The sequence below is a fragment of the Halyomorpha halys genome, unplaced genomic scaffold (assembly GCF_000696795.3).
Source record: "Halyomorpha halys isolate HHAL.00 unplaced genomic scaffold, Hhal_1.1 Scaffold2385.1, whole genome shotgun sequence".
Classification (NCBI taxonomy): domain Eukaryota; kingdom Metazoa; phylum Arthropoda; class Insecta; order Hemiptera; family Pentatomidae; genus Halyomorpha; species Halyomorpha halys.
The window spans coordinates 9,990-33,435 of record NW_027116543.1 but is presented as its reverse complement, the minus strand read 5'-3'; the positions used below and the strand labels follow the sequence as shown (position 1 = coordinate 33,435).

The window sequence follows — 23,446 nt, the reverse complement described above, 5'->3', positions numbered from 1 at the left end:
TTTTGACTGCCGTCAAAATAGCCCTGAAGAAGCCCTGCAACGTGGGGCGAAACGTTGGCTCATTAAATTAGTATATTTCTACTATTTGAGTTTTTCTTGACCGCACCCGGACCATATTCCTTTCAATTTAATTTTTTGTGTTATTTTTTACAATTTCAAGTTCTATCGGGCTTAAAAAAACACCCTATATATAAACATATGGCAATGGATAGCATTGTGGTAATGCACTTTATTACTAACTCTAAGGGCTCGTGTTCGAATCCGGCTGTGACAGACAATTATTTTCTGTTTCACCGCCAGCCCTTGTTGATTCAGGATCCCTACTAGTAGAGCCTAAGAGGAGAAAAAATAGTTATTTTATCCCAATTTTTGATTACTTTAATAAAAACTATGTATAATTACTAGTCAAAATTGATGAGTCTGCCAAGTATACGTAGAGGGAATAAAAAATGGCGGGTTATTAAAAACGTTGAAAATAATTAATTTTTCATTCGGAGCTCTATATCTTTAAAACTACCAATGACAATAGAAAATCTAAGAGAGCATCATTTAAATTAGAGTAAATTTGAGCTATTTTTATTTCTTTTAATAGATCTTGAGATATAGCTTTTCAAAAAACAATATTTCATAAAAAATGTTGCACAGATCGTACTGAATGATCAGTAGTTAGTGAATTTATTTTGAAATATCTATATCTTAAAATCCATTTGATGTGCAAACGTCTGTTAGCACTCAAATTATAGATAGTTTAATGGGCCATGAAGTGGTTTATGACGTTTATCTTCGTAGGAATATTAGTTTTTATGATATTTGCTAAAATAAATTGATTTATAGTTGTTCAGACAAATTTTCATTTGCCAAATTTACATTCATATGTGAAGATCATAAAAACTACTGACCCTGCGAAGATAAGTGACATAAACTACTTTATAGTAAGTTAAATTTTCTTTATTTTGAATGCTGGCAGACATATGTGTTTCTTATAGATCTAGAGATATATTTTTTTCAAAAATATAACATTTTATACGAACAACTAGAAATTAACAGTTTGTGACTTTATTTTGTCAAAAATCATAATAACTGCTACTCCTACAAAGATAAACGTTATAAATTATTTTATAGTAAATTTAACTAGCTTTAATTTGAGTTCTAATAGACACCTATACGTCACATAGTTCCTGAGATTTAGATTTCTCAAAATAAATTAACTATCTACTAATCTTTCAGTAGATTTTTAAGAAATGTTGCTTTTTAAAAAGCTATATCTCAGGAACTATTGAACGTAAATAGCTGTATTAAGACTAATATTTCAGCAAATTTACTCTCCTTTAAATAATGTTGTTTCAGATTTTCTCGTGTTCTTGGTAGTTTTTAAGATATAGAGCTCCGAATAAAAAATTAATGTTTTTTAAGGTTTTGAAACAGCTACCATTTTTTATTCCCCTTTCCTATATTTTGCAGACTCATCAGTTTTAACTAGCAATAGTATATAGTTTTCATTAAAGTAATCAAAAATTGGGGTGAAAAAGCCTTTTTTCCTTCCCGGCTCTTGTACTATACGGGGTCCACCCAGCCTTATATAGTGGGTACTCTAATTGGGTAAAAATCTGGCGGCCGAGCGTGATTCTGACAGCATCGCCTCCTAGCACAACCGTTGGTCTAGTGACAGTCCTACCTTACAAAGTACTGCGGTACATATTTAATTTTTTTATATATTTTGTATATTTTTTATTTTATTTTTTGAGAATCAAGTTTTCTGGAGATAATTCTTTTTTGGGAGCTTTATGTTGGGTACTTGTACTAGTGGTGAAAGAGGGGGAAACAGTTCAGCAAGTTTCCTATAGATCCTTTTTTCCATCCGACAATCTCTGAAAATTACATTAAAATTGGATTAACACTTCGTGTTAGTCTTGCGTTAAAATCAATAACGCAAGAAAGTTATTTCAATTACAAACTGATTAACACACACTCTCAAATTGACAAAATTTATTAGGCATTGAAATTTATATCCAGGGGACTTTCCATCACACAATACCGAAACTTTATGTGCAGGAAAAAATGCAACAACAAATTTAATTTGACTGAACTAATATTATTTTATTAAATGTAATATATATAAAAAATGTACAATATTTAATATGTAAATAATTCTGTTGCAGGTACACCCCAGTCATCGATGCTTGTACGTACCATACGCAGGTCGCGAGCACAGCTTCCATGAATATGAAATCCTCATTCTGAACTGAGGCAACCCGCTAAGAAACATATATACCATAACATTTGTGTCTGCATCCTATGCCTTTTTATGTAGTTTTAAAACAGAAAATATTGAAATAATAAACGTTTTCTGATTATAAACATAATTCTCCATTTATTTTATACCTTAAATCTTGCTATAGTCTTTTATGCCACAAATACCCAATAGCGAGAAAAGAGCAAAAATAAAAAATCAGAAATGCTAGATCTGCGGTCAAACCTTTAACCCAAAGAGTTACTAAAATTTAAAACCAATAAAATACCTCTGAAGTTAAAAAATTGGAATTTTATAGACATAATGTTTTGTTTGGATAGAAAAAAAAACACCGTTGTCTAGTCTCAACTTTCACAACAGTTCAAGCCCAAAATAGCTAGTTAAATTAAACATTTTATGATTTGAAAAATTAAAATGATTTAATGTCGTTGAAAAATCCGGTCAAATTCATTCAGAGGTTCAAGACTTAATCCTTCCACGAATTGTAGCAAAGAGATTCCTGCGAACGGAGGTTTCTTGTAATTAAAACCTTGTATTTGAAACGTCCATTAAACTACGGAGCAATTCTATAGGATGGGTCGAAAATATAAAAAAGAAAAGCATTAGACCTTAAACGATAAATAATTAATTACAAATAAAAATTTATATGAAATAAGAGAAAATTAATCAGTTTAAAAAAATGTTAGAAAAATATATAATACATACCGGAAGATCGTTGGTTGAACGCGTTTAATAATAAAAGGAAGATGGTTAGGGTGCGGTCAAAGAGAAAACTCAAATAGTAATAAAACTATTTCATGTGAGCCAACGTTTCGCCCCAGATTGTAGAGCTTCATCAGGGCTAAAAAAGATACTGACAATTAAATGAGGTAACAATGTAAGCAAATTAATTAAGAACTGATTTAATGTCAAATTTAAGTAAACCAAAAGACGAAAATTTAGGTATTTATAATGAAACATAATTATTATTGAATGCTTTGTTAAACTAGTGGAGATTTCTAATTTTATATAAAACAAAACAAATACCCAATGTACATAAAAACGCTTGTAATTACCCTTGCTTCTACACGATATTGGCTAGAAAAGCCTATAGGCAACTTTTCAAGCGCTCCCAAAGATATTAAAATATTACATTACAGGTCAAGATATTATTGAAAGTGTTTAATATTTTATAATCCTCTTTGAAATTAAAAATCAAATCACTTCGAGTCCCATTATGTGCAACACAGCTCTCTTCACTGATTTTTTTTTGATAAAATATCGTTGCTTACAATACATTACCCAAAGAAAGAACCATTCCCGATGTTAAGTATGCACAAATAATTAAAGTTTAATGAAACGAGTATAATTCTGAGAATTATGTACTAATGGCTTAACAAAGATAAATAATTGTCCTCGGACTGATCTATTAGCAGTAACCTAAAATTATTCTCACATCAGAAGAGGCACCGAATCTAGTGATGAATCTCGTCTGGGAAATGTTTGTGACGGGAGTAGTTGTAGTTGTGCTTGTAGCGATGAACTTAAGAACCCCTGTATGAACCAGGAACAAGGAGGCTCGTGGGGTATCAATTCTAACTTGTTCGGAAAATTAAATGTACTGCTAATAAATTTATAAGATGGGAGCTGATAGTGTTGTGCGACGTTGCACAGCAGGCTTCCCTCGACAATTCAAGAAACTGCAGTCGAATTTTGATTTAATCTATTCTTGTGATCTTAGATCCGTACAAATATAACTACGCAACGATTTTCTGAAAAACTTTGGGTTATCAACAGAAATATACTATGTGCTAGTTAAAATCACTACTTTATTTATAGTATTTGAAATGTAACAAATATTTTTAAAAAATGGATTTATTTGGATAATGTATTGTAACCAACGATATTTTAAAACATCGATGTATTTTGGATAATGTATTGTAAGGAACGATATTTTAAAACATCGATATTTTTTGTAGTCGATGTCGGATTCTTAGTTTCAAAAACCACTTCTGAAAGGCCGTAGAATGCGTGATCGTTGGAACAGACCTTATGTTTTTGAAATAGTTGTTCAAAAACATCGATGTTTTTTGGGTAATGTATTGTAGGCAACGATATTTTAAAACATTGATGGTTTTTGGAGTCCATGTCCTATTGGTTGATTAAAAAAGCACTTCTGGCTGGCCGCAGCATGCGTAGTCTTTAGAACAGTCTTTATGATACTGAAATGGTTTTAAAAAAACATCGATGTTGAAAAACATTGATGTTTTTTGTCGATGTTTTGTTAAAATCGATGTTTTAGTATTGAACATCGATGTTTTTTTATCGATGTCGCATCTCTAGTTACAAGCTTTTTCATTTCACTCTATTTAAAAAGCGAAACAACCATATGGACACATATTACTGTACTGCTATGGTTTAAGTATACAAAATTGACTTATAGTTTTAAACAGTTAGAAAAATTGTTTTTTTTTGTTCCCTGAACCACTTAACTCCCTTGCGGAAGACAAACGAGATAGTTCTAGAGCTACAATTGTTTCACCTTGCGTAAAGCGAAGGTTCCGTGTGGCAGATATCTCGCGCTTGCCCAGATTGTTGATAGTACTGCCAACTACATCTTGATGGTATGACAGCAGTTTACACGATCTCAGTAACTATAATGACTGTTACTATCGACGTCACTAGGGAACCTCGGCTTAAGGTCAACAAAGGTGATAAAAGCCGGTTGTATATTGCGATCAGAAACCGAGGTTCAATTTTTTGTTCAACCATTTTTTGACTTCTCACACTCCTATAATATTTTGTGTCACTTCCAACTAAACCCTCCTCTCCCTGTATCTCTTCAACAACCACATAAACAAGTATCAAATAATAATCCTTTATTTATTATCCTTACCTGTTTGTCTACTAAATAATAATGTTTTTCAGCTATTTTATATTTTTAATAATAAGCTAAGAAGTATAGTTAAAAATACATACATAAATTCTCCAATGTCTTTGGCAACACTGAAACGTAACACTAGGCTTGGTTAGGTTTAATGTTTACCTTCCCCGGTTGTTTGTATATATTTATATTTATTAGTTAATTTTTATTTGTCAAGCGTTAAAATAATCGTGAATCCATCAAAAGCAGTGATTGTAAATTAATTAATGCCGTTGTGTCTTTTTAGTGAAAACAATTATTTTATTTTATATTTTTATAATACTTCACTGTGAATGAAGTCATCACCTACATGAACGTTTTAGACATAATATTTACATACTGAGTAAACACAAAATAAATATTCTGTTATCTCATGAATTGTTTCATTGTGTCACTGTAGAAGTAATTTCTTTCTTCTTTTTTAAGTTGTTATTAATTTGTTGTGATGAAACTAAGATGGCAAGTAAATGTAAATAAAATTATATTATGGCTAATGCCACTGTAGAAAACGGAAGTGTTAATTGGATAGAATTTTGTAACAAGCATGCAAAACTAGCTGCTAGCAATTTCGCTAGGTCATTTATAGGTTATGTTAATTCGCACAATTTGAATTCCGCTACTTTAGAGCATAAGGAGTTTATCTCTAAGTTTGTTGATACATTTGTTGAACATTTTGAGACTGAATTAACTAGGTATAAGGATAAAGGGCATTTATCAAATGGAGTCGCTGGCCCGTCTGGAATCAATGGTCATGAGCATCATCATGAACCAAGTGACTATTTTGAACAGGAACCCCCAGAGCCAAGGTCTCCTAAGTTGCTTCATAAACCATTTTTTCGCAGGCTATCATTTAAAGCTTTAAAAAAAGGAAAAGGTTTTTTTTACAGACAAGTGTCAGACGAAGGAGAGAACGGTGCACTTGGTAGAAGTTTGCGACTTGACAAAACTTCAAAAACAAGATTGGCAAAAATAGTTGTAGAATGTAGAAAGGAGGGTATTGTAAACTATTTAGTAGGTGAAAATCCTGATGGCACTCAAAAATGGGAGAGATGTCGTCTTGCTCTAGTTAAAACAATTGGTGGTTATATGTTAGAATTTTTTTCACCTCCGAAATCAACCAAACCTAAAAGTGGTGTATTCTGTTTTTTGATTACTGAAGCGAGAGAAACTACTGCTTTAGAAATGCCTGATCATGAAAACACATTTGTTCTTAAAGCTGACAATAATATGGAGTATGTCATTGAGGCTCATGATATTGATGACATGAGGGATTGGTTAGCTACGGTAAAGTATTGTATGAGGCCGACTGCTGAATCTGATAGTGAGGCTCGTCTTAAAGAACTTGAAGATGCCCCCGAACTTCCACCTAGAGTTGAAGGTGCTGGAAGTAATTTTGAATTGTGTGAAGATCAAGTGACGGATCTTGATCTTTCTCAGGTACGACCTTATATATATCTTTTTCGCAATTTACATTATTTATAATTTATTTTTGAAATTGTAATCTTAAAATAATCCTTATGGTAAGATACCAGGTAATTTATAAAACTTTGTGTGGTATTCTAAATTTAGTAATATAGAAATTCATTTTGGAAGACTAACAATTTACAAAATTTGATTTAAAAGAGAGTACAAACAATACTGTTTGTGATAATCGGCTGTAAGTTGAATATTTCTTGGTAGGGTGACAGTAAACAAGTACTCACTTAAACATTATGCTCTATTCTTGTGGTTTATAACACCATTATTATTACTTTAATAGAAAACGAGGTGTCGAATTTCACACACTACGCTTACTTGAATAAATCCCCAATGGTTCCTTTGTTGTTGAGTTCAGACCCAAGTATGGGTGCTTTATGGTATCAGGTTATAATTGATAATCAAAAAGAAAGTAAACATAGAATATGTTTCTGTAAGCTTTTTTTTTTTTTAACTAAAATTAATATTGGGAATTAGCAAAACAACAGACAATGCCTTGTATTCTCTTGGGATTACAGGCTTGGACCATTGTCAACAAATTCAAAATAATAATTATAATATTATTTGTTATTGGTTTTTTTTTTTTCAGAAAAACTAAATAAAGTTTAATATCAACAATGGAATTAAAAGATTGATTCATAAACTTAAATTAACTTAGTGTAGTTTCATTGTTCTCTATTTTGTACTAAAATTTAATTTAAGAAAAATATGTTTAAAAAAAAAATGTTGAAAATGAATTTTATTCAAAGTAAAATCAATTTTTTTTTTACTCTTCATACTATAAACTTCTATAAATACATTAAACCATATCCAATAAAACTATTGAAACCAATTAATTGTTTCCGTATTTACCTGTGTCTTAATAACATTGTTGGTTAACTTCTTTTTTTTTTGGAAATCAATCTTGAATTAATTAATTTTAATTAAAATTGAAAACATCTGACTGATTGAATATTAAGCGTAAAATAATGGCATTTTGTTATAACAATATATGAACAATACGAGTTAGTTTTACAACTTCTCCCAGACCATTGGTATGTAATACACATAGTCTATGCATTATTAGCTGTAGTGGAGCTGGTTTCCTTATTATGGTGCTGACAGCTCTTTTCGACAGCTTCAGTTTACAACTCACGGCCAAACAGTGAAAGTGGTGCATTTCACAAGCTTCTAATCATTGTTAAATGAGATCTTCCGAAATATACTAGGTATGATGTGTCCAGTTAGTGTGTATTTCTATTTTAAGCTAACTGAAAGGTTATTGGTTACTCTTTACTTTCCACACTGTTTATTTTTATTTCTTCTAAATTAAGATGGAAAAAACTATCTACCTTATATATCTCAAGGTATAAGAAATCTAGTGAAGCTGACTCTCGAAAATCGTGGTGTATCAGTTAGCAATTCGGATGATTCCTATATTGAAGCCAATCTGGCTGTTCTTCCTCTAAATGAAGATGAATCTGTTTTCTGTGAATCTAATACAGATTGTGATGAAAATCTGTACTTAAAGGAGAATCTTAGGGGTGTTTTACTAAACCTACCTAAAACTCTAAAGCAACTGATAAAATTAACCAAGATGCTATTGACAGCATTGGTACCATTGTTATCTAATATTCATCAAAAGAGTAGAAATCTTTTGAGTGAAGATAAGATAAGAAAGGAAACCCGATTATTAGTGTACCAACATCTTCAGCTTAAAGTTGTACCTTATGAGGACAAAGCCATTCCTCATTGATCAAGTAAAAGACAGCAAAGGCAAAGAACCAGCAATTCCACAGTGTAGTATGATTGGATAGATCTATCCTTTCAAGTGGTGAAGACCATGGTTATTTATACCTTGGGGGACCATGGTTGTTCTTTGAAAATATAGAATATTTTAATAATGACTGTCACTTCTTTAACGGGTGTTTTCAGTTATCAAATTCTATTGTAAGATGTCAAACTTAAAATTTTAACTTACAAAAAAACAAAATGATATAGGAAATAGGAAAATTTACTCAAAAGTTAATTGTAAAGTTTTTGAAAAAAAAAAACCAGTGAAACTTGGGCAGTTTTTCTACTTATAGGTATAGCACACATGGCCCCATTGGGCGAGAAAATAAACGTGCTCCAGCCGAAGGGGTAAACAAAGGTGATAATAACTAAAGAAGGTTTTGAAATATATTAAATTTTAATAAGATGAATGTATGTTGTTACAATTCAGTTTATGTATTTTCGATGTTTAATTTTTTTTTACTTAACTGTGTTTCTTCTTTTAAGAGTTCAATCATGTGTTATGCGTTTGATATTGCTCAATTGTTTTTTTTACTTAATTAACAAAATCATTAAAATACCCTTAACTTTGTTTAGAATATGAGATTATGTATTTTAAATTTTAATATATTATAAACTTTCCAATGTGAATATCAATTAGTTATTATTCTATGAATTAGTAGCCATGAACCTCTTTTAACTTCTACAGAAAGAGGCATTTCCCTATATTTTTTATCAAATCTTGCCATTTCTCTTATTGTAAAACAACATTTAAAGATTAATTAAAGCATGTGTTTTCAGGTTCTTGAAGATTATCCTTGGTTTCATGGTACTCTGCCACGGGCAGAAGCTGCATCTTTAGTTCTTCATGGTGGATCAACTGCTCATGGTGTTTTCCTGGTTAGACAAAGTGAAACAAGAAAAGGAGAATTTGTGCTTACTTTCAATTTCCACGGGAGAGCTAAACATCTTCGAATGACTCTCAATGATTGTGGCCAGTGCCGTGTACAGCACTTATGGTTTTCATCAATCTTTGACATGCTAGAGCACTTCCGACAACATCCTATACCACTAGAATCTGGTATTTTGATAATTATCATCCATATAATTTTTTTTTTTTTTTTATGTTTAAGTATTAAAAACTTTTTTTAAAGTATGTTTTGATAGGTTTTAAAAAAATCATTTTTCATCATATAAAGCATTTATCTGTTTTGGAGCATAATCTGTCTGTAGTATTAATAAATCTATTGTAAATAAGGATTAAATTTGTATTACAGAGTTAAACATTTATTTTTTTATTTTATGGCATGTTCAGGAGGTACTGCTGACGTAACTCTAACAAATTATGTAGTTAATGCTGCTCCTAATCCACCGCCGACTGCTAGGCTCCAGGTAAGGTTTTTGATTGAGCTTTAAACAATTCTTGTATATACTGTTTGTAATCCAATATCAATTATTATTATTCTGAAACTATGATCCTACAAGAACCTGGGCCTCCACCACAGCCAACCAATCTCCATGATCTCTTGCTCTCTCTCCATCTTTGAATATTCAACCGCCTTAAATCCTCTTCCTTCTTAGTAGGATAGGAGTCCAAAAATCATTTAGATATTGTGTTCTATTACGACATTTGTTATTCTAATATAACATAAAAATGGCATGGCTTGAAGTTTCCCCAGCTAATTTTCCATTTTATTTCAGTTAGTAATAATTTGATCAACCATTCCTTAGGTGAGGAAGAAGAAATAAAATACAGAATAAGAGAGACTAATTGGTCGTATTTCAGTTTATCTAAACTTTTTTAAAGTATGCTGCTCAGTCACACGACCTAACTAAAACTTTATAAAACTCTTGTATGAGTGCTGAAACCTAAGCATTGTATAAAGCATCAGCTAGATGTATTGACAAGCTGGAGAGGAAGATATTAAGATGCACTTATGGACTGGTAGTAGAGATTGGTTTGTTTCAATTAAAAAATATATATATAATGCTGAACACTTTATGATGATCCGAGTGTTTCCGAATTTGTAAGATTGCAATGAATTAGATGGCTGAGCCAATCTAAATGGGAAGAGAACAGTCAGAAGACTATGGAAACCTCAATGGCAAAGGCCTCATAGAAGAATAGTGTCTCCAAAGACCTGAAGGAAACAGTCTATCAGGTCTGCTACCAATAGGGAGGACTGGTGATGCTGAGCTACACAATGAGAAGGCATGAAGGTTCTTTAAGCTTAAGAAAAGGGTTTGTAAAGGCTTGAACTGTAATCCTTTACTCATTTCCATTGGTATTTTGATGCTGCACTAGTTCATCTATGTGCAAACTATGAGTGTCGATTCCTAATTTTTTTAAGTCTCCTTTTCCTTTATTGCCTCCTCTAGGTAAGAACTGCTCTGAATTACTCTTTTACTTTTTCTCTTTGAAGACTTTTGTGAGATAAGAAACTCTGATAGCACATAATCCCTTCAACTAAGGAATTCCATGCAAAACCACCAGTTAATCTATAAACTACATAAGCCCTGAATTTTTTGTAAAAGTAGAATCTTACCAGATTTAATTGGCATTAACTTAAGATCTATACATTAAAAATTATACAGAAACATAAGGCTTAAAATTAATCCAAAATATTTGATCAACAATTCAAAGTCGAATGTAGTGATTAAATTTTTAATTTACTATCAATGCTAACTTCCTCAATGAATTTAGTATTGTAAATGTTCAGAAAATTAGGAAGCATGCCTTGTCTAATGATGAGGTTTTGGTTATGAGGAGGGAGGAGAAAGAAGACCGGTTCCACCACCTGAAGAACGGGAAGTTGTGACGCATGACGGTTCCATTAGAGCTAGGGCAGAATCTCTCGAGCGAGTCCAGGAGTCCGGATCTGGAGGTTCAGTAGCTTCCAATGCTGGCAGAGCAGTCGAGAATACTTACAGTTTTGTGTAAGAAAGTAAGTATTTTCATTTTTTTATCTATAATTATATCAAGAGAAAATAATGGTTGTTGGTTTCAGCTAAATTATTCATTTATGGCAATTTATATTTTATAATTAATATGAAATGGAAACTTTCCTCGTTGATTTAGATTTTTCTTTATTTTTGTTATTGCTGCTTGAAATTACAGATTGTCAAATTAGGCAAATCATTTAAGTCAGGAGTTTTTTAACTAGGACTTTAAAAAGTTTTTAGAAAACCAAATTTATAAATTAAAGTTGACTGGGGACAAATGTGATATATTGACAATTTTCTGAAATATCACTTTTAATAACTATTTTGAATCAGCTTAAGATATATGAAAGATTTATACTAGTTACAGAAGCACTTAAGTATTAAATTATGGCAACAAGGTTCTGTGCATCATTATATATTTCTGATAGTAAAATAGAATACTTGATATTATTTTATTCAATTGATTGACATCAACTGTTTTTCATGGATTTCTAACGTAATATATCATTAAAACAGGATTCAGCTTTGTGAATTATTTGCTTAGCATCCCATTCAAATAATAGATAGAAGTACTCTTAGGTTACAAACACAGAAATAAATTCTGATTTGAAAAAAAAACAACATTGTTACATCGATTTTAATAACCATTCTGCAGCCGTATCCTCCTTCTAGCCTTCCTGAATAGACAGATGATGCAACATATATGTTTTGGCAATTGTGGAGCCTTTTTATTGATAGAGCAAGTTCAGATATTTTAACATCCTTTAGGTTCAATTTATTAGAAAATAGATTAAATGTACAAATTTCTATTATAAAATTGATTGAAAAATGTTTAAATTTTTCACTAGCTGTATTAACGATCAAAATATAAAGTAACTGTAAGTATTGTTCTAACATTCAATTTCTAGTTTCAAATGAATTTATTTTTTTAAGAGTGTGGTTCTTATTAATTTCATGAGAAATAAGTTTTTTCAGTATTCTCTCAATCCATATATTTCTCCTTGGTCACATATTTTCAGGTTTGAAAACATTTAACGTTAAACCCTCACTTCATTATCATTTTTTAATTTAGTTTGAATGTCAACACTTCTCAGATGTTGTTTACAGCATTGATAATCTCTTCTTCCAGCTAAATATTTTGTGAACATGGTCTGTTTTGTGAACAGCCTTGATCAGTAAGTCTCTTGTCTTGCCAATGTTGGAAACCTTTTTTGCTGATTATCATATTTGGCAAGGCTGTCATCATTTCCAAGTAAGCTACAATATAATTTTTTGGTTTCACTTTTTCTTTTCTTTTCTTTTATTTAGTAGTTGAACATTTTCTTTCCATAGTTTTGAAATGGTGCTTTTCTTCTTCCTTGTATTTAAAAAAAATGTGTTATTGTAAACTACTGAATTATACCTTAAATTCATATATTATGTTCTTTTCTTTTATGTATTATTTTTATGGATGATAATGAAATTTTAGGTATTCTTTGACAAAAAACAACATAAAATATAAATATAAAAAAGTTTAAGATAGTTTCTTAAATGTATAATTTTATCATAGCCCTAACCTCAAACATAAAAATATTGTGCAAATACAGATTTGAAATATATAGTAAACACAATTGAATGGTCACAGTACTTGATATCCAATTAATAACCTTCCATAATAATGTTCCCCAGCCATCAGTTTGTTTCTGCAATGTCTTCTAACAGATGCCCAACTAATTTCACTCATATTTGACACGTGCTGACTCAAATTCACTCGGGATTGCACTAAGACAATTTAAATCCTTTAATTGAGGTTCTCTTTCACTGGTTCTGTTGTTAACATGATGTTATGCGTGAGTGAGTGAACTTAATGTTACGCTTTCTACCCTACACAAATTGTACATACGGTGGCATATTAAAAAGTTATATTGTTGAGGGTTCAGTGGAACCTCAAAAACTGAAATGTTTCCTCTAGAAAAATGGAGTCTTTATATGTATCCTCCATTTTCTGTACTTTCTAGGGATACGTTGGAAAAATATTTCTTACTTTTTTTTCACCATTCAGATATGGCTTGTTATTAAACTTCAACACTGTAACCTCAAGTTCACTTATAAACCCTCATTTTAATCAGATAAGTGAATTTTTAAATGTTTTATCTGTTAACAGTTACAAATATACATGATATTATTGCCATCCTTTCAGTCAAGTGAGCATTGAATTTTCTTAAAACTGTGGCTTTGATGCATTTAGGAATTTAAAAATGTATGTTAAAACAATGTTTTAGATTGTTAAAAGTTGTTTAATAATTTTTAAATTAATTCAAACATATTTAGTTATAAAATACATTTAATATATATAAAAGGTAATTGTACCTTTAAATTTTTAATAATCATCGAATTATGATTAAATAATAACATTTCAGACTTCTTTATTTCTATTTATTCAAAATTATTTTCACACATCCAATTGCTATAAAATACAATAATTGCACCCATAAAGCAAGAATATAAGTTGTTTAATGCCCATATTTTATCTATAGCCACAAATTACATCTTTTAATATTTCCATAGACATAAAAATATTTCTTTTATTTTTTTTTTTTTATTGAAACTAGCACATTTCCTCTTTAATATCACATGTATTAATACATAGGGTAACCAGAGTTCTATGTTTATCCTCTCTTACCTCTATTATCTGAGCTGAAGGTATCTCAAAAAAAGTTAAGATCTAAATTTACAATTCTGAGTCCTAAGTTAGAAAAAAAGAAAGTTTTTTAAAATATCTTGTTGTGTTCCTCATTTTCTTCTTAAACTATTTAAACTTTGAGATTATAAATCATTTATATTTTATGGTGTCCACAAAAAAAAAAAAAAAATATATATATATATATAGTGTACCATACAAATATATGACTTAAAATTGATCGTATTAAAAATTATTAATACTTAAATTTACCATCATAGAAAATAAAAATAATAAATAGGATGGGACATACAACTCTTTGGTCACCCTATTTTAGACATTCTCTAGTTTTCAATATTTTCCTTTTTCTATTTTTACAATTAATCAGAATTATAGTATTTGGTAGATGTAATGTGCACAACAGTTGATTATGTTTCTTTGAGAATTGTGTGTTCCACAAATTTTTGAATCTGATTCTTTCTTTCTTGAGGATGATTTAACTAATACTTCATAATTACTAACAATCGGGTACATGATAATTAAATTAATTAATAATGAGGTTTCCTGAATCAAGGATTCTGAAACATGAATTAGTAGAGAATCATTGATAAAACTTTTGATAGGGTTGATTGAAGATTTTGACACCACCCATTCATTGATTTGAATGTACTTTTTGGGAAATCCACATTTTTGGATGGAGTTTCAAATAATAGTTCCACCTCATTTCATTTGTCTCTATTATGTAAATCTGACATTAGATTATGATTCAGCTTCTTCAGAAATCCTTGGTGTTAAGTTTAAAGGAATTGATTTGGTTTTCAGTTATCATATTGTATCAATCATTTTTCAACCATCTTAATTTAATTTAGTCCTTTTACTAAAAATTTTGTTTTGATTGAAAATTGTTACTTATTCATAATATTCTTGAACACTATGTGCAGGCATTTATAATGACTCTTGGCCATGATATTACTCCGCTTAACAGATTTCAACTCAGCCTTTCTAGGCACTAATGGAAGAAAGGAGTTGCTCCAGCTGCAAGACCATTCATTACCTTGCTTGCCACTTCTGAACGCTCTAGGAGAAACAGCATCGTCAAGTTGTGTTCGAAGCTAGTCAAGTTTTACTAACTAAAATGCTCATTTTCTAAATATTATGGTACCATAATTCTAACATTTTATTTTTTTCTTCCCCACAGTTAGAAGTAAATGTCTGTATTACTCTTTCTAATACTAAAATTTATTTTTAGTAACTTTTCTGTTAATTTTATTTATTACTATCGCATTATCAACACTTGATGAAAAGAAAAAATATAAATCTTTTTTATGTAAACATTTTAATATTTGTTAAATTCTTAAACCTCACTTGGAAAATTGAGCAAAATTCATTCTTAACTCATTGGTGTTATTTGTTATTTAATGAAAAATGTAATAAGTTAAAAAAAAAATTATTAATAATAATGAATCTCGTTATACTTATTCTATGTGCCAATAATACAAATGTTAAGAAAAGTTATAAAATATATATGTATATTTCAGTGTTTGTATTGCTCTTCCCAAGAATGTTGTTTTATTGTTTATTTAATATTATATCAAGTCGTTGTTCCAAAGATAACCATTATTATTTTTTCCAAAAATTTATTTTACCTCATAAAATATTTCTTTTAGTATCTTAGTCCGTGTTTTATCTTCATTTACATCTCCTTCCTATTTATTGTTGTATCTACAACATGATATATTGTTATTTTATTGTTGTGGTTGTTTTTGTTCCTCGGAAAGCTGTTGTATTATTATTTCTGTTAAATTTGAGTTACATGTTGATGTAATAAAAAAACATGTTATTATAAAATATTTTATTAATGTCCATCTGGTAAATCTTTCAAGCATATTATTGATGTAAATAAAAATAAATGTGAATTCCAAAGTTTTTGACATATTTTTTATTAGAATACTAGTACATCCTTTCCTACTTTATAAAAATAGCTTTCAAAAATTTACCAACTTTGAAAACTGATGGGAAGTAACTTATGATTTTTTACTGTTACAAAAAAAAAAATTAAAGTTTTAGTGAGCCATTATTAATATACATCCTTTTTTCCTTTTTGTGGCATAACAGATGCTAGATCCAGTCTGCTCAATCTCTAAATTCCAGCTATTTTAATCCTTTCTCTATCATACCTTTATTCTTAGTGAAAGTAGGTAGTAGATCTTGTTTAACTATCTCGTCGGACTAACCAGTGGTAAAAAAAAAAGACAGTAAAGGCTATAATGTACTATAAGTAAAAATAAAATAAAGGCTATAGCAACATATCGCTTAGAAATAGGAGCCAGTAATGCCAGACTCAGCAAAAGGCGGTTAGCCATGGAAATGGATTTTCGGAGAAGAGCGGTGAGAAAATCCAGACGTGAGAGAATACGAGAGGTATACTTAGTGCTCCCAGAAGAACTTTCTAGTTTTATTTTTTTGACTTAATTGTTTCTGCTCTTAAATCTCATTCTTTAGCAACTTTCTATTTAAATATTCTTTCAATGGTTACTTTTGTTTTCTACCAACTATTTATGCCTGCTATTTTTTTTTTCCTTTATTGCTCGTGGACACCTGGATAAATTCCTAATAAGCATCCTCAAAATACTAAAAATATCTCGTATGTCCCAATATTGTTTAAATTTACAGTAAATAGTCCCCAAATATATAAAATATGCTCTATATTTTCCCCCAAGGATGAAAGTCATAAAAATATGAATTTGTTGAGAATCCTCGATGTTATATAGTATTTGGGGGTGTTACTGGGAATCTCAAGGTATTATTAAAAGGATTAATAAAGTGCCTTGTACGGGTCATATTTAAGATCCTCAGGGATTCTTCCATCTCCCATTTTTATGAGGATTTGAAGTAGCTTTCCTATTGTTGAAAGTATTTTCTCGTCTCCTTCCTCTACGAAGTTATCCAATTCTGCCATCCCTTTTATTTGTTATTCGAAAAACAAAACAAAATTTATCTACAGGCTCCTCATTTCAGGCTGAGATAGAAATGAGGATGAATGAACCTTGCCCTAGCAGGAGACCAATGGCACTCAATAACTCTAGACACCAGGACCCAGGCTGGTTGTTAACATAATCGAATGAAGAAACTTGGGACTGGGTACCTCCTTTAGACCATAGGTTTTTCTGCCTAGGCTCCATGGCCCACTAAAATTATTATTGGGTTGGAATTTGATGTGATCGAACCAGTTAGATTGGTCTAGTTTGGAATATCAAAATGAAGCTTTAATTAGAACGGATCAATGGCAGTTTGTGGGAGCTGAAGGCAGGCCAGACCACCTGAGGGCCATCTTCTGGGTGCTAAGCTGCATCAGAGTCATTGGTATGCTTAAAGAAGCTTAAGCTAGTGTGGGTCTCAGGACGTAAGGGAATCACTGGTAATGACAAAGCTGACCAGCTCACAAGAAGTGGGGCCTAGTACCCTTTAATGGAGCCAAAACATTTCCAAAAGACATCAGCATAAAGAAGTCCTTGATTGGACATGGAGGAAAGCAGACAAGAAATGGAGGGAGTTTGTGGGCTGAGATAGGGCAAGCTGATTAATCAATAAACCTTCCACTTCTAAAACCAAATGGCTACTAGACCTAAATAGAAATGAACTCCGATTAAAAATTGTCGTACTTATAGGCTATTCCAGACTTAATTTCATAGTAGACTGTGACAGGTATGCATCTCTGAAGTATAGTCTTATGGGCTCCGATAGAATCCTTGAATATGAAGCTTTGTTCATTGAATGGCCGTCTCTTTTTAATTTCATTAGAAAATCAATAAAGTTTGATATGGGGAAATAGTAGCTAGTATAAGAATTATTTGGTCTTCCTTAAGGATGGCAAAAAGGAACGAGTTTCGCTTGCCAAACTCGTTCCCCCCATTAGTACCAGTTCCAGGAATCCAAGACTCTAAAGCCAGGTAAATATTTTTGAATTGAAAAATCTTAGAAAAACATCAAAGTTTTTGGCAACTGGTCATCCAAACAAACAAAGTCAATAAGTCATAAATTTATCTTTTTTTAGGGAAATAAAGTATAAATATGATTTTCAGAAAGTAACGTAAATTTGAACAAAAAAATTGAATGATCAATCAAAAAAGATTTATTTGGATTACACTCAGATTTGTTGTCTACAATTTTTTATCTTACATAAAACGTACAATGCATGCTTCAGTAAACTCACTTCATACTTAAGAATAATTATGTGTTATACAAAATAAATTAGATATACTTAGTTAACCTCAGTTCATATTCAGCATTCATGAATCAATTACATTAATTTAAACATTTATATTAAATAATACAATGATTTCACTTTATATATCTTTGATAAGTGACTAGGAAATAACTAAGTTTGCATTTACACAGGTAATTAGATATGTATTTAAATGTAATTATTTTAAAAAATAAGAAAAATATTAAATCAGATACATAAATTACACAAAAGGTAATAGAAAATATAATAAATATATATCCAAGGTATGTAATATACATCAATGTCAGGAATAACTAACTATGCATTTTAAATAACATAAATACTAGAAGTATGAAATTAAACCTTTTGACTGAACTGTATATAAAATTTGTTGATTACATAAATGATTCCACTCCAAAACGAAATCAATGAAAAAATCAGGGAGTAATGGATGAGCCGAAATCTGTAAAATGAAAAATTAAAAAATTATGACAAAATTTATCTACCTAACATATGTCAATGTTTATGCCCTGAGAATCAAAAACATGGTCATCCTTTATTACATGTTTTGGTTCGATATCTTTCAGGAATTTACAACAAATGCCAGAAGTTACCATGCCTTGGATTTAATATTGTGTAGATCTGGTAAAGTTTAGAATAAAGTTCTAAGTAATATTTTTATTTTCTTTCATCCCAAAAACCATTATTTCTGAAAAAATTTGTTCCTTGTCTTGGAAACCCATTGAGGATCAAAGTTGTTTAAACCTTAGCTAAGTGATAGTCAATTTAATATCATAAATTAGAGCATTTTAAAGGTATTTGGAAACCGTGACACCTTTTTTTACTTTTTAGTGTATAGATAAATTTAAATAATGTATTTTTAAAAAATCATGAAAAGCTTTTCTTTTTCTAATTTTATTAAATGATTTTTCCAGCCAATTATTAAATTTTTATTAAAGAAGAGATTAATGAAAATTTTAACAATCAAGTTCGCCAATCCAATTACAGTTTTTTTTGTTTTAAGAGATGGTCGGTGATAGATAAAAATCTGTACAAGTTACTGTTCTGTTATTTACTTAAAATCTGATGTGATATTCATATTTTAGTATCTATAATTTATTTTCAAACAAAGCTTGGTAAGAAATGGGAATTAATAAATTTATTTTTAAATAATATTACATAAGAATTCTAATATAGTATCAGATTGATAGTAAAAGTGATTTTTATCACCTCGATCATTTTTACCCCTTATCAGACAATAACCTATCTTTTAAAGCAGGGGTTTCCAACCGATGGTCTATGAGGATCATAGGAGGATTGTAGTGTTGTAAAACACATAATTTGTAAAGACTTATTGTCAAAACTGTTTTATTGTTTACCTTTAATTGTTTGTTGGTGTTAGTTGAAAGGATTTACAGGTATATGAACAATAAAAGTGCTTCAGAATGCACTGGGAGACCCAAGTCAAGATTTAGGGCGTTCAGCATGGTTCATTTCCTAAGTGGCCTCTGGACTTGTAGGAGTTGCAATGCAATGTTTTGTAGATACCAGGAGGGGATGTTAGTTTCAACTTAGTGCCCCATGAATTTACCTTCCTTATGCCAAATTTTTGTGAACATATTCAAAACTACAGTCAGGATAAGTTGAAGTAAAGAGAGTTCAACCTTCATATATTTATTTCAATTTGTCTAATATTGGCAGAGCATTCTCCAAATTGGAACTATCAGAGAGTAGATGATAAATACAAGACAATAAATGATATTGTTTATTTGGTTTGATATTTTTATGTACTTGAACTAGGAGAGAAAAACTGGGTCACCCTGGAGGTTACCAATCTTTTCTAGAATGATTGTTAAGGTTGAAATTTATTAAATTTGGTCTGCCACAAAAGAATAGTAAACTCCACAGCCAGGATTCAAACTGGGAATGGTTTTGACTTGAGAGTGATGAGGTACTGCCCTACCATGCTCAGCTAACACAGCCTTAATATATAAATTATCTGTTGTCATCATGTTAGCTTTTAGGAGAGATAACAACCTAAGAATAAACATTTAATAGTATTACCTCTTAGATCTTAGTTCAGCAGCCTTTGAGTCTATTTTCTCCTTCATCATGTAAATCCTTACACCCTATAAAAGCCAATAAAAATTAGTACATGATGTAGATGAAGTAAAAAATTAATAGTGCAATTTTAATTGCAAAATAATAACAATACCTGAAGATAAATATCAAAGTAATGTCTCCAATCAAAATTTTGAAGACTAAAAGGAAATAACTGTTTGTCCTTTTTGTTCAATCTTCTCCACAGATCTTGCACATTTTCATTACTGAAACGGAAACTTCTGGTGCAGAATGGTCTTAGAACAATCATAACTTCATCAGTTTTCTCATAAATATTTGTCCATCTGGAAATCAATACTGTAATAAAACAGTGCTAACAATATTATTTCAAACTTTTTTAACTTGATGTGGTCAGAAATCTATGAAAAGTATAAATTCATGAAACCAAATTATTCGATAGATATAAATACACAAAGATTTACAAACTGTTGCAGCTGATGTATATTGTCAAGAAATGCTTATTGTTGTTAAAGTTTAATATAAAAATTAATTTGTTATTGTATACAAGTCGCCAGAGTTTACAGTGGTAAGTCGGTAGTCAAGGCTTTGTTGTGAACTGGTGTTGTTTGTTCTCTTTATAGAAAGAACATTTTATGTTATCTAACAGTAACTAATAAAACAGTAAGAACAGTAAAAACATTTTATTTTTTCCACCACCCCTGTGGTATAGATGGAACAAATATTTTTGTAATATCCTCAGAAGATCATTCCTCCCCCGACCCTGAGAACTCCATCTTTCAAATTGTAAACAATTCACAACTATTGCAGTTCTATCAATGGGTAGATTCTCCACATGTTTGTATCATGTCAAGATGTTGCCTACAGCAAATTTACTTGTTGTATATATTTTTATACTGTTGTAAATAACTATAAATAAATTATTAAAAAAAAACTTAAACGCAAACCATAATCCCTCCACGTCCTGTTCATATATATTATTTTTATACACCAAAACAATAACATTTTCCTTCTAACACAGTATATATATATCTTATCTAACCTCCATATCTTAAACCCCAACAATAAATACTGATATATTTATTTTACACTTAATAAGAACCCTTAAAGTTGGCAGAATTACTTGGGGCATTCCAGGCCTCCCTGAAGATAGGATTTGACACTTTAATGGGTATGAGAATTATACTGTACTTGAGCAAAGCTCTAATTACTTGCCTCTGGGCTTATTATTAATCTCTTGTCTCACTCAAAGACTATATATGGGTTATAGTGAAACAGTTTTATCTTTGGCTTGATTTATTCAAATTTTTATACTCACCTAGGTTTCTTTCCAAGTAATTTCATAACTGTGTCTCCAATCCAAGCTGGTATAAAATGAAATATTGCAGTTATGAGTCTGTAGAGGAACAAAGATTTTACTCTGAATATAAAAGAATGCCAAATACTATTAACCGGTGCTCCTTTCCTGCCACTTTCAACAATTTGGTCAGTGAACTTGCCCCATGTAATCGGAGAGTCAGGATAAGGTACAAAGTTGTAAACAGGAATATTGGTGTATGGATGATTTGTTACAAATCTATAAAAAGATAAAACTCATATTATGATTGTGTTATAATATTGTAATGTGATAAATTATTTTTATGCACTTTTATAATTTGCCAATATCAATACATTTTTATACAACTTAGAGAAGAAAATTTCATTAAGGTTAGTTAATTACTATGCCTAAGTCATCCAATGATAAATTTCAAAATATTTACACGATTTCAATACTTCAGCTACTTTTTATTTGATTATAGGTTGGTAAAAATAAAAATTAAATAAGATCTGACAAGTAAGACTAAGTAGAATACATCACCTAGTATAAGTTTCCCATGCTGAAGCAATGAGACAGTTTACAGTATAATCTACAGGGACCAGATCAGCATTAGCATCTGTCCCAATCAATAGGCAATGGACTACACCACTCATAATACCAATAGCCAGACCTGTTGGCCCATAAAGGTTGTCGACATAACCAGGTGATGGTTCTTCCTGAGCTCCGATGACTGAAATTAATTTTCTTTTGTTTTATTTGTAACTATTTTAAATTGTAATTAAGTGTAACAAGTAATAATTATAATTCTTTCTCCATATCATTTAAACAAGTTAAATGATAATACAAAATATGAAACTACCAAAGTATATGATAAACATAAAATTATAAAAATAAAATGAACCTTGTTTTTTTGGCCAAGACTCCAATTGGAAACATTGTGCTTATAAAATTTAAAATAAAGACAACGTTAAACAGTTTTTTTGAAACCTTGAAGTTTTTTTTGTTTTCCTCAGCTCATTTTATAAAAGATATATTTCCTTACCAATAGCAGGTCTGAAAATTCCTATAGGGAGGTCAGAATATGTGCGCTGTATCATATCCTCAGTAATTCTTTTTGTGAAGACATAAGTATTGGGTGAATCACCAATAACACTGAAAAGTAAGAAAAAAATATTTATAAGTATATTTATATATTGGTTATCTATTGAATTTTATTTCATCAAATGTAAAAGGAAATAAAATGGAAACATCATTGACTCTTCACAGAATCAATGAAATGATGGAAAGGTGTAGGTTTAGAAATAAAACATAGCAATAAAATGTGCGAATTAATGTGTGCTGGTGTTATGGCCTAAGTTCTACACCTTCATCTAAGAATGCCAGCTATACAATACACCATTGGTCCATTTTACCTTGGGTTTCCAGTTTTTTGGATTTGATCCAAGATTTTCTTAAAAACATTCATGAGGGTCCCTTGTTCATTCTTTCTGGCCTAATGGCATGTGTAAAATGATGTACTGACCAATTTATTCATTTGATAACAATTTCGGAATATATTGATTCAGGCGTGACATGAGTGTGGTCCTTTCAAAGAACGTATGTCAACCAACTCATAGTTCATATGCTCTTGTTTACCCAATTCCTTTTTTGATGGAACAAATAATAAGTTCTTATTATTATTAGTCATTATTATTTATATGTATATAAATAATAATGTAATCAATCTACTACTGCCTTGTCCATAGTTAGTAATCAACTAATTTATATTTTCATTTCATTATTGTGTTATTTCCAAATTTTTAGTCTATTATTTATTTTATTTTATATATTTGTATTTATTT

General features: G+C 30.4%; 3 protein-coding genes across 8 annotated transcripts in view; 2 read left to right on the top strand and 1 right to left on the bottom strand.

The window, feature by feature from the left end:
* The window catches only part of LOC106691471 (natterin-4), a 22,977-nt gene extending 20,614 nt beyond the window's left edge, over positions 1 to 2,363 (top strand). For both annotated transcript variants that reach the window (XM_014437250.3, XM_014437249.3), the window contains exon 4: positions 2,160 to 2,363. In XM_014437250.3, the coding sequence (XP_014292736.1) occupies positions 2,160 to 2,246 (87 nt within the window). In that variant the 3' untranslated portion in view covers positions 2,247 to 2,363. The remainder of the gene's footprint in view (positions 1 to 2,159) is intronic.
* A 2,858-nt stretch (positions 2,364 to 5,221) lies between these two features.
* Lnk (SH2B adapter-like protein Lnk) lies at positions 5,222 to 15,909 on the top strand. Of its 5 annotated transcripts, none has more exons than XR_010845093.1 (6): positions 5,222 to 6,590; positions 9,183 to 9,462; positions 9,697 to 9,773; positions 11,102 to 11,326; positions 12,454 to 12,576; positions 14,925 to 15,909. XR_010845093.1 is itself a non-coding variant. In XM_024362331.2 (5 exons), the coding sequence occupies exons 1-4, from the start codon at positions 5,640 to 5,642 to the stop codon at positions 11,320 to 11,322; spliced, it is 1,482 nt and encodes a 493-aa protein (XP_024218099.1). In that variant the 5' UTR covers positions 5,227 to 5,639; the 3' UTR covers positions 11,323 to 11,326; positions 14,925 to 15,909. The 5 variants fall into 5 exon arrangements, 2 of the variants coding, with proteins under 2 accessions (XP_024218099.1, XP_014292739.1); XR_010845091.1 differs by having other exon boundaries at positions 5,224 to 6,590; positions 11,149 to 11,326; XR_010845092.1 differs by lacking the exon at positions 12,454 to 12,576 and having other exon boundaries at positions 5,223 to 6,590.
* A 2,187-nt stretch (positions 15,910 to 18,096) lies between these two features.
* On the bottom strand, positions 18,097 to 22,757 carry LOC106691470 (fatty acyl-CoA reductase wat; the record flags this gene model as incomplete). Its single annotated transcript, XM_067053289.1, is given in 6 exon segments — positions 18,097 to 18,671; positions 20,273 to 20,337; positions 20,424 to 20,613; positions 21,606 to 21,863; positions 22,146 to 22,335; positions 22,648 to 22,757. Coding segments are annotated over 6 exon segments (919 nt in total), but the record flags the coding sequence as incomplete, so codon positions are not given.
* Positions 22,758 to 23,446: the final 689 nt, after the last annotated feature.

What these genes read in the sequence shown, in the direction of transcription:
- Lnk (XM_024362331.2), top strand. Translation starts at nt 5,640, where the DNA reads ATGGCTAATGCCACTGTAGAAAACGGAAGTGTTAATTGGATAGAATTT. An exon ending in TCCTATACCACTAGAATCTG is followed by an intron (nt 9,463 to 9,696) that starts GTATTTTGATAA and finishes TGGCATGTTCAG; the next exon opens with GAGGTACTGCTGACGTAACT. An exon ending in CGCCGACTGCTAGGCTCCAG is followed by an intron (nt 9,774 to 11,148) that starts GTAAGGTTTTTG and finishes TTTGGTTATGAG; the next exon opens with GAGGGAGGAGAAAGAAGACC.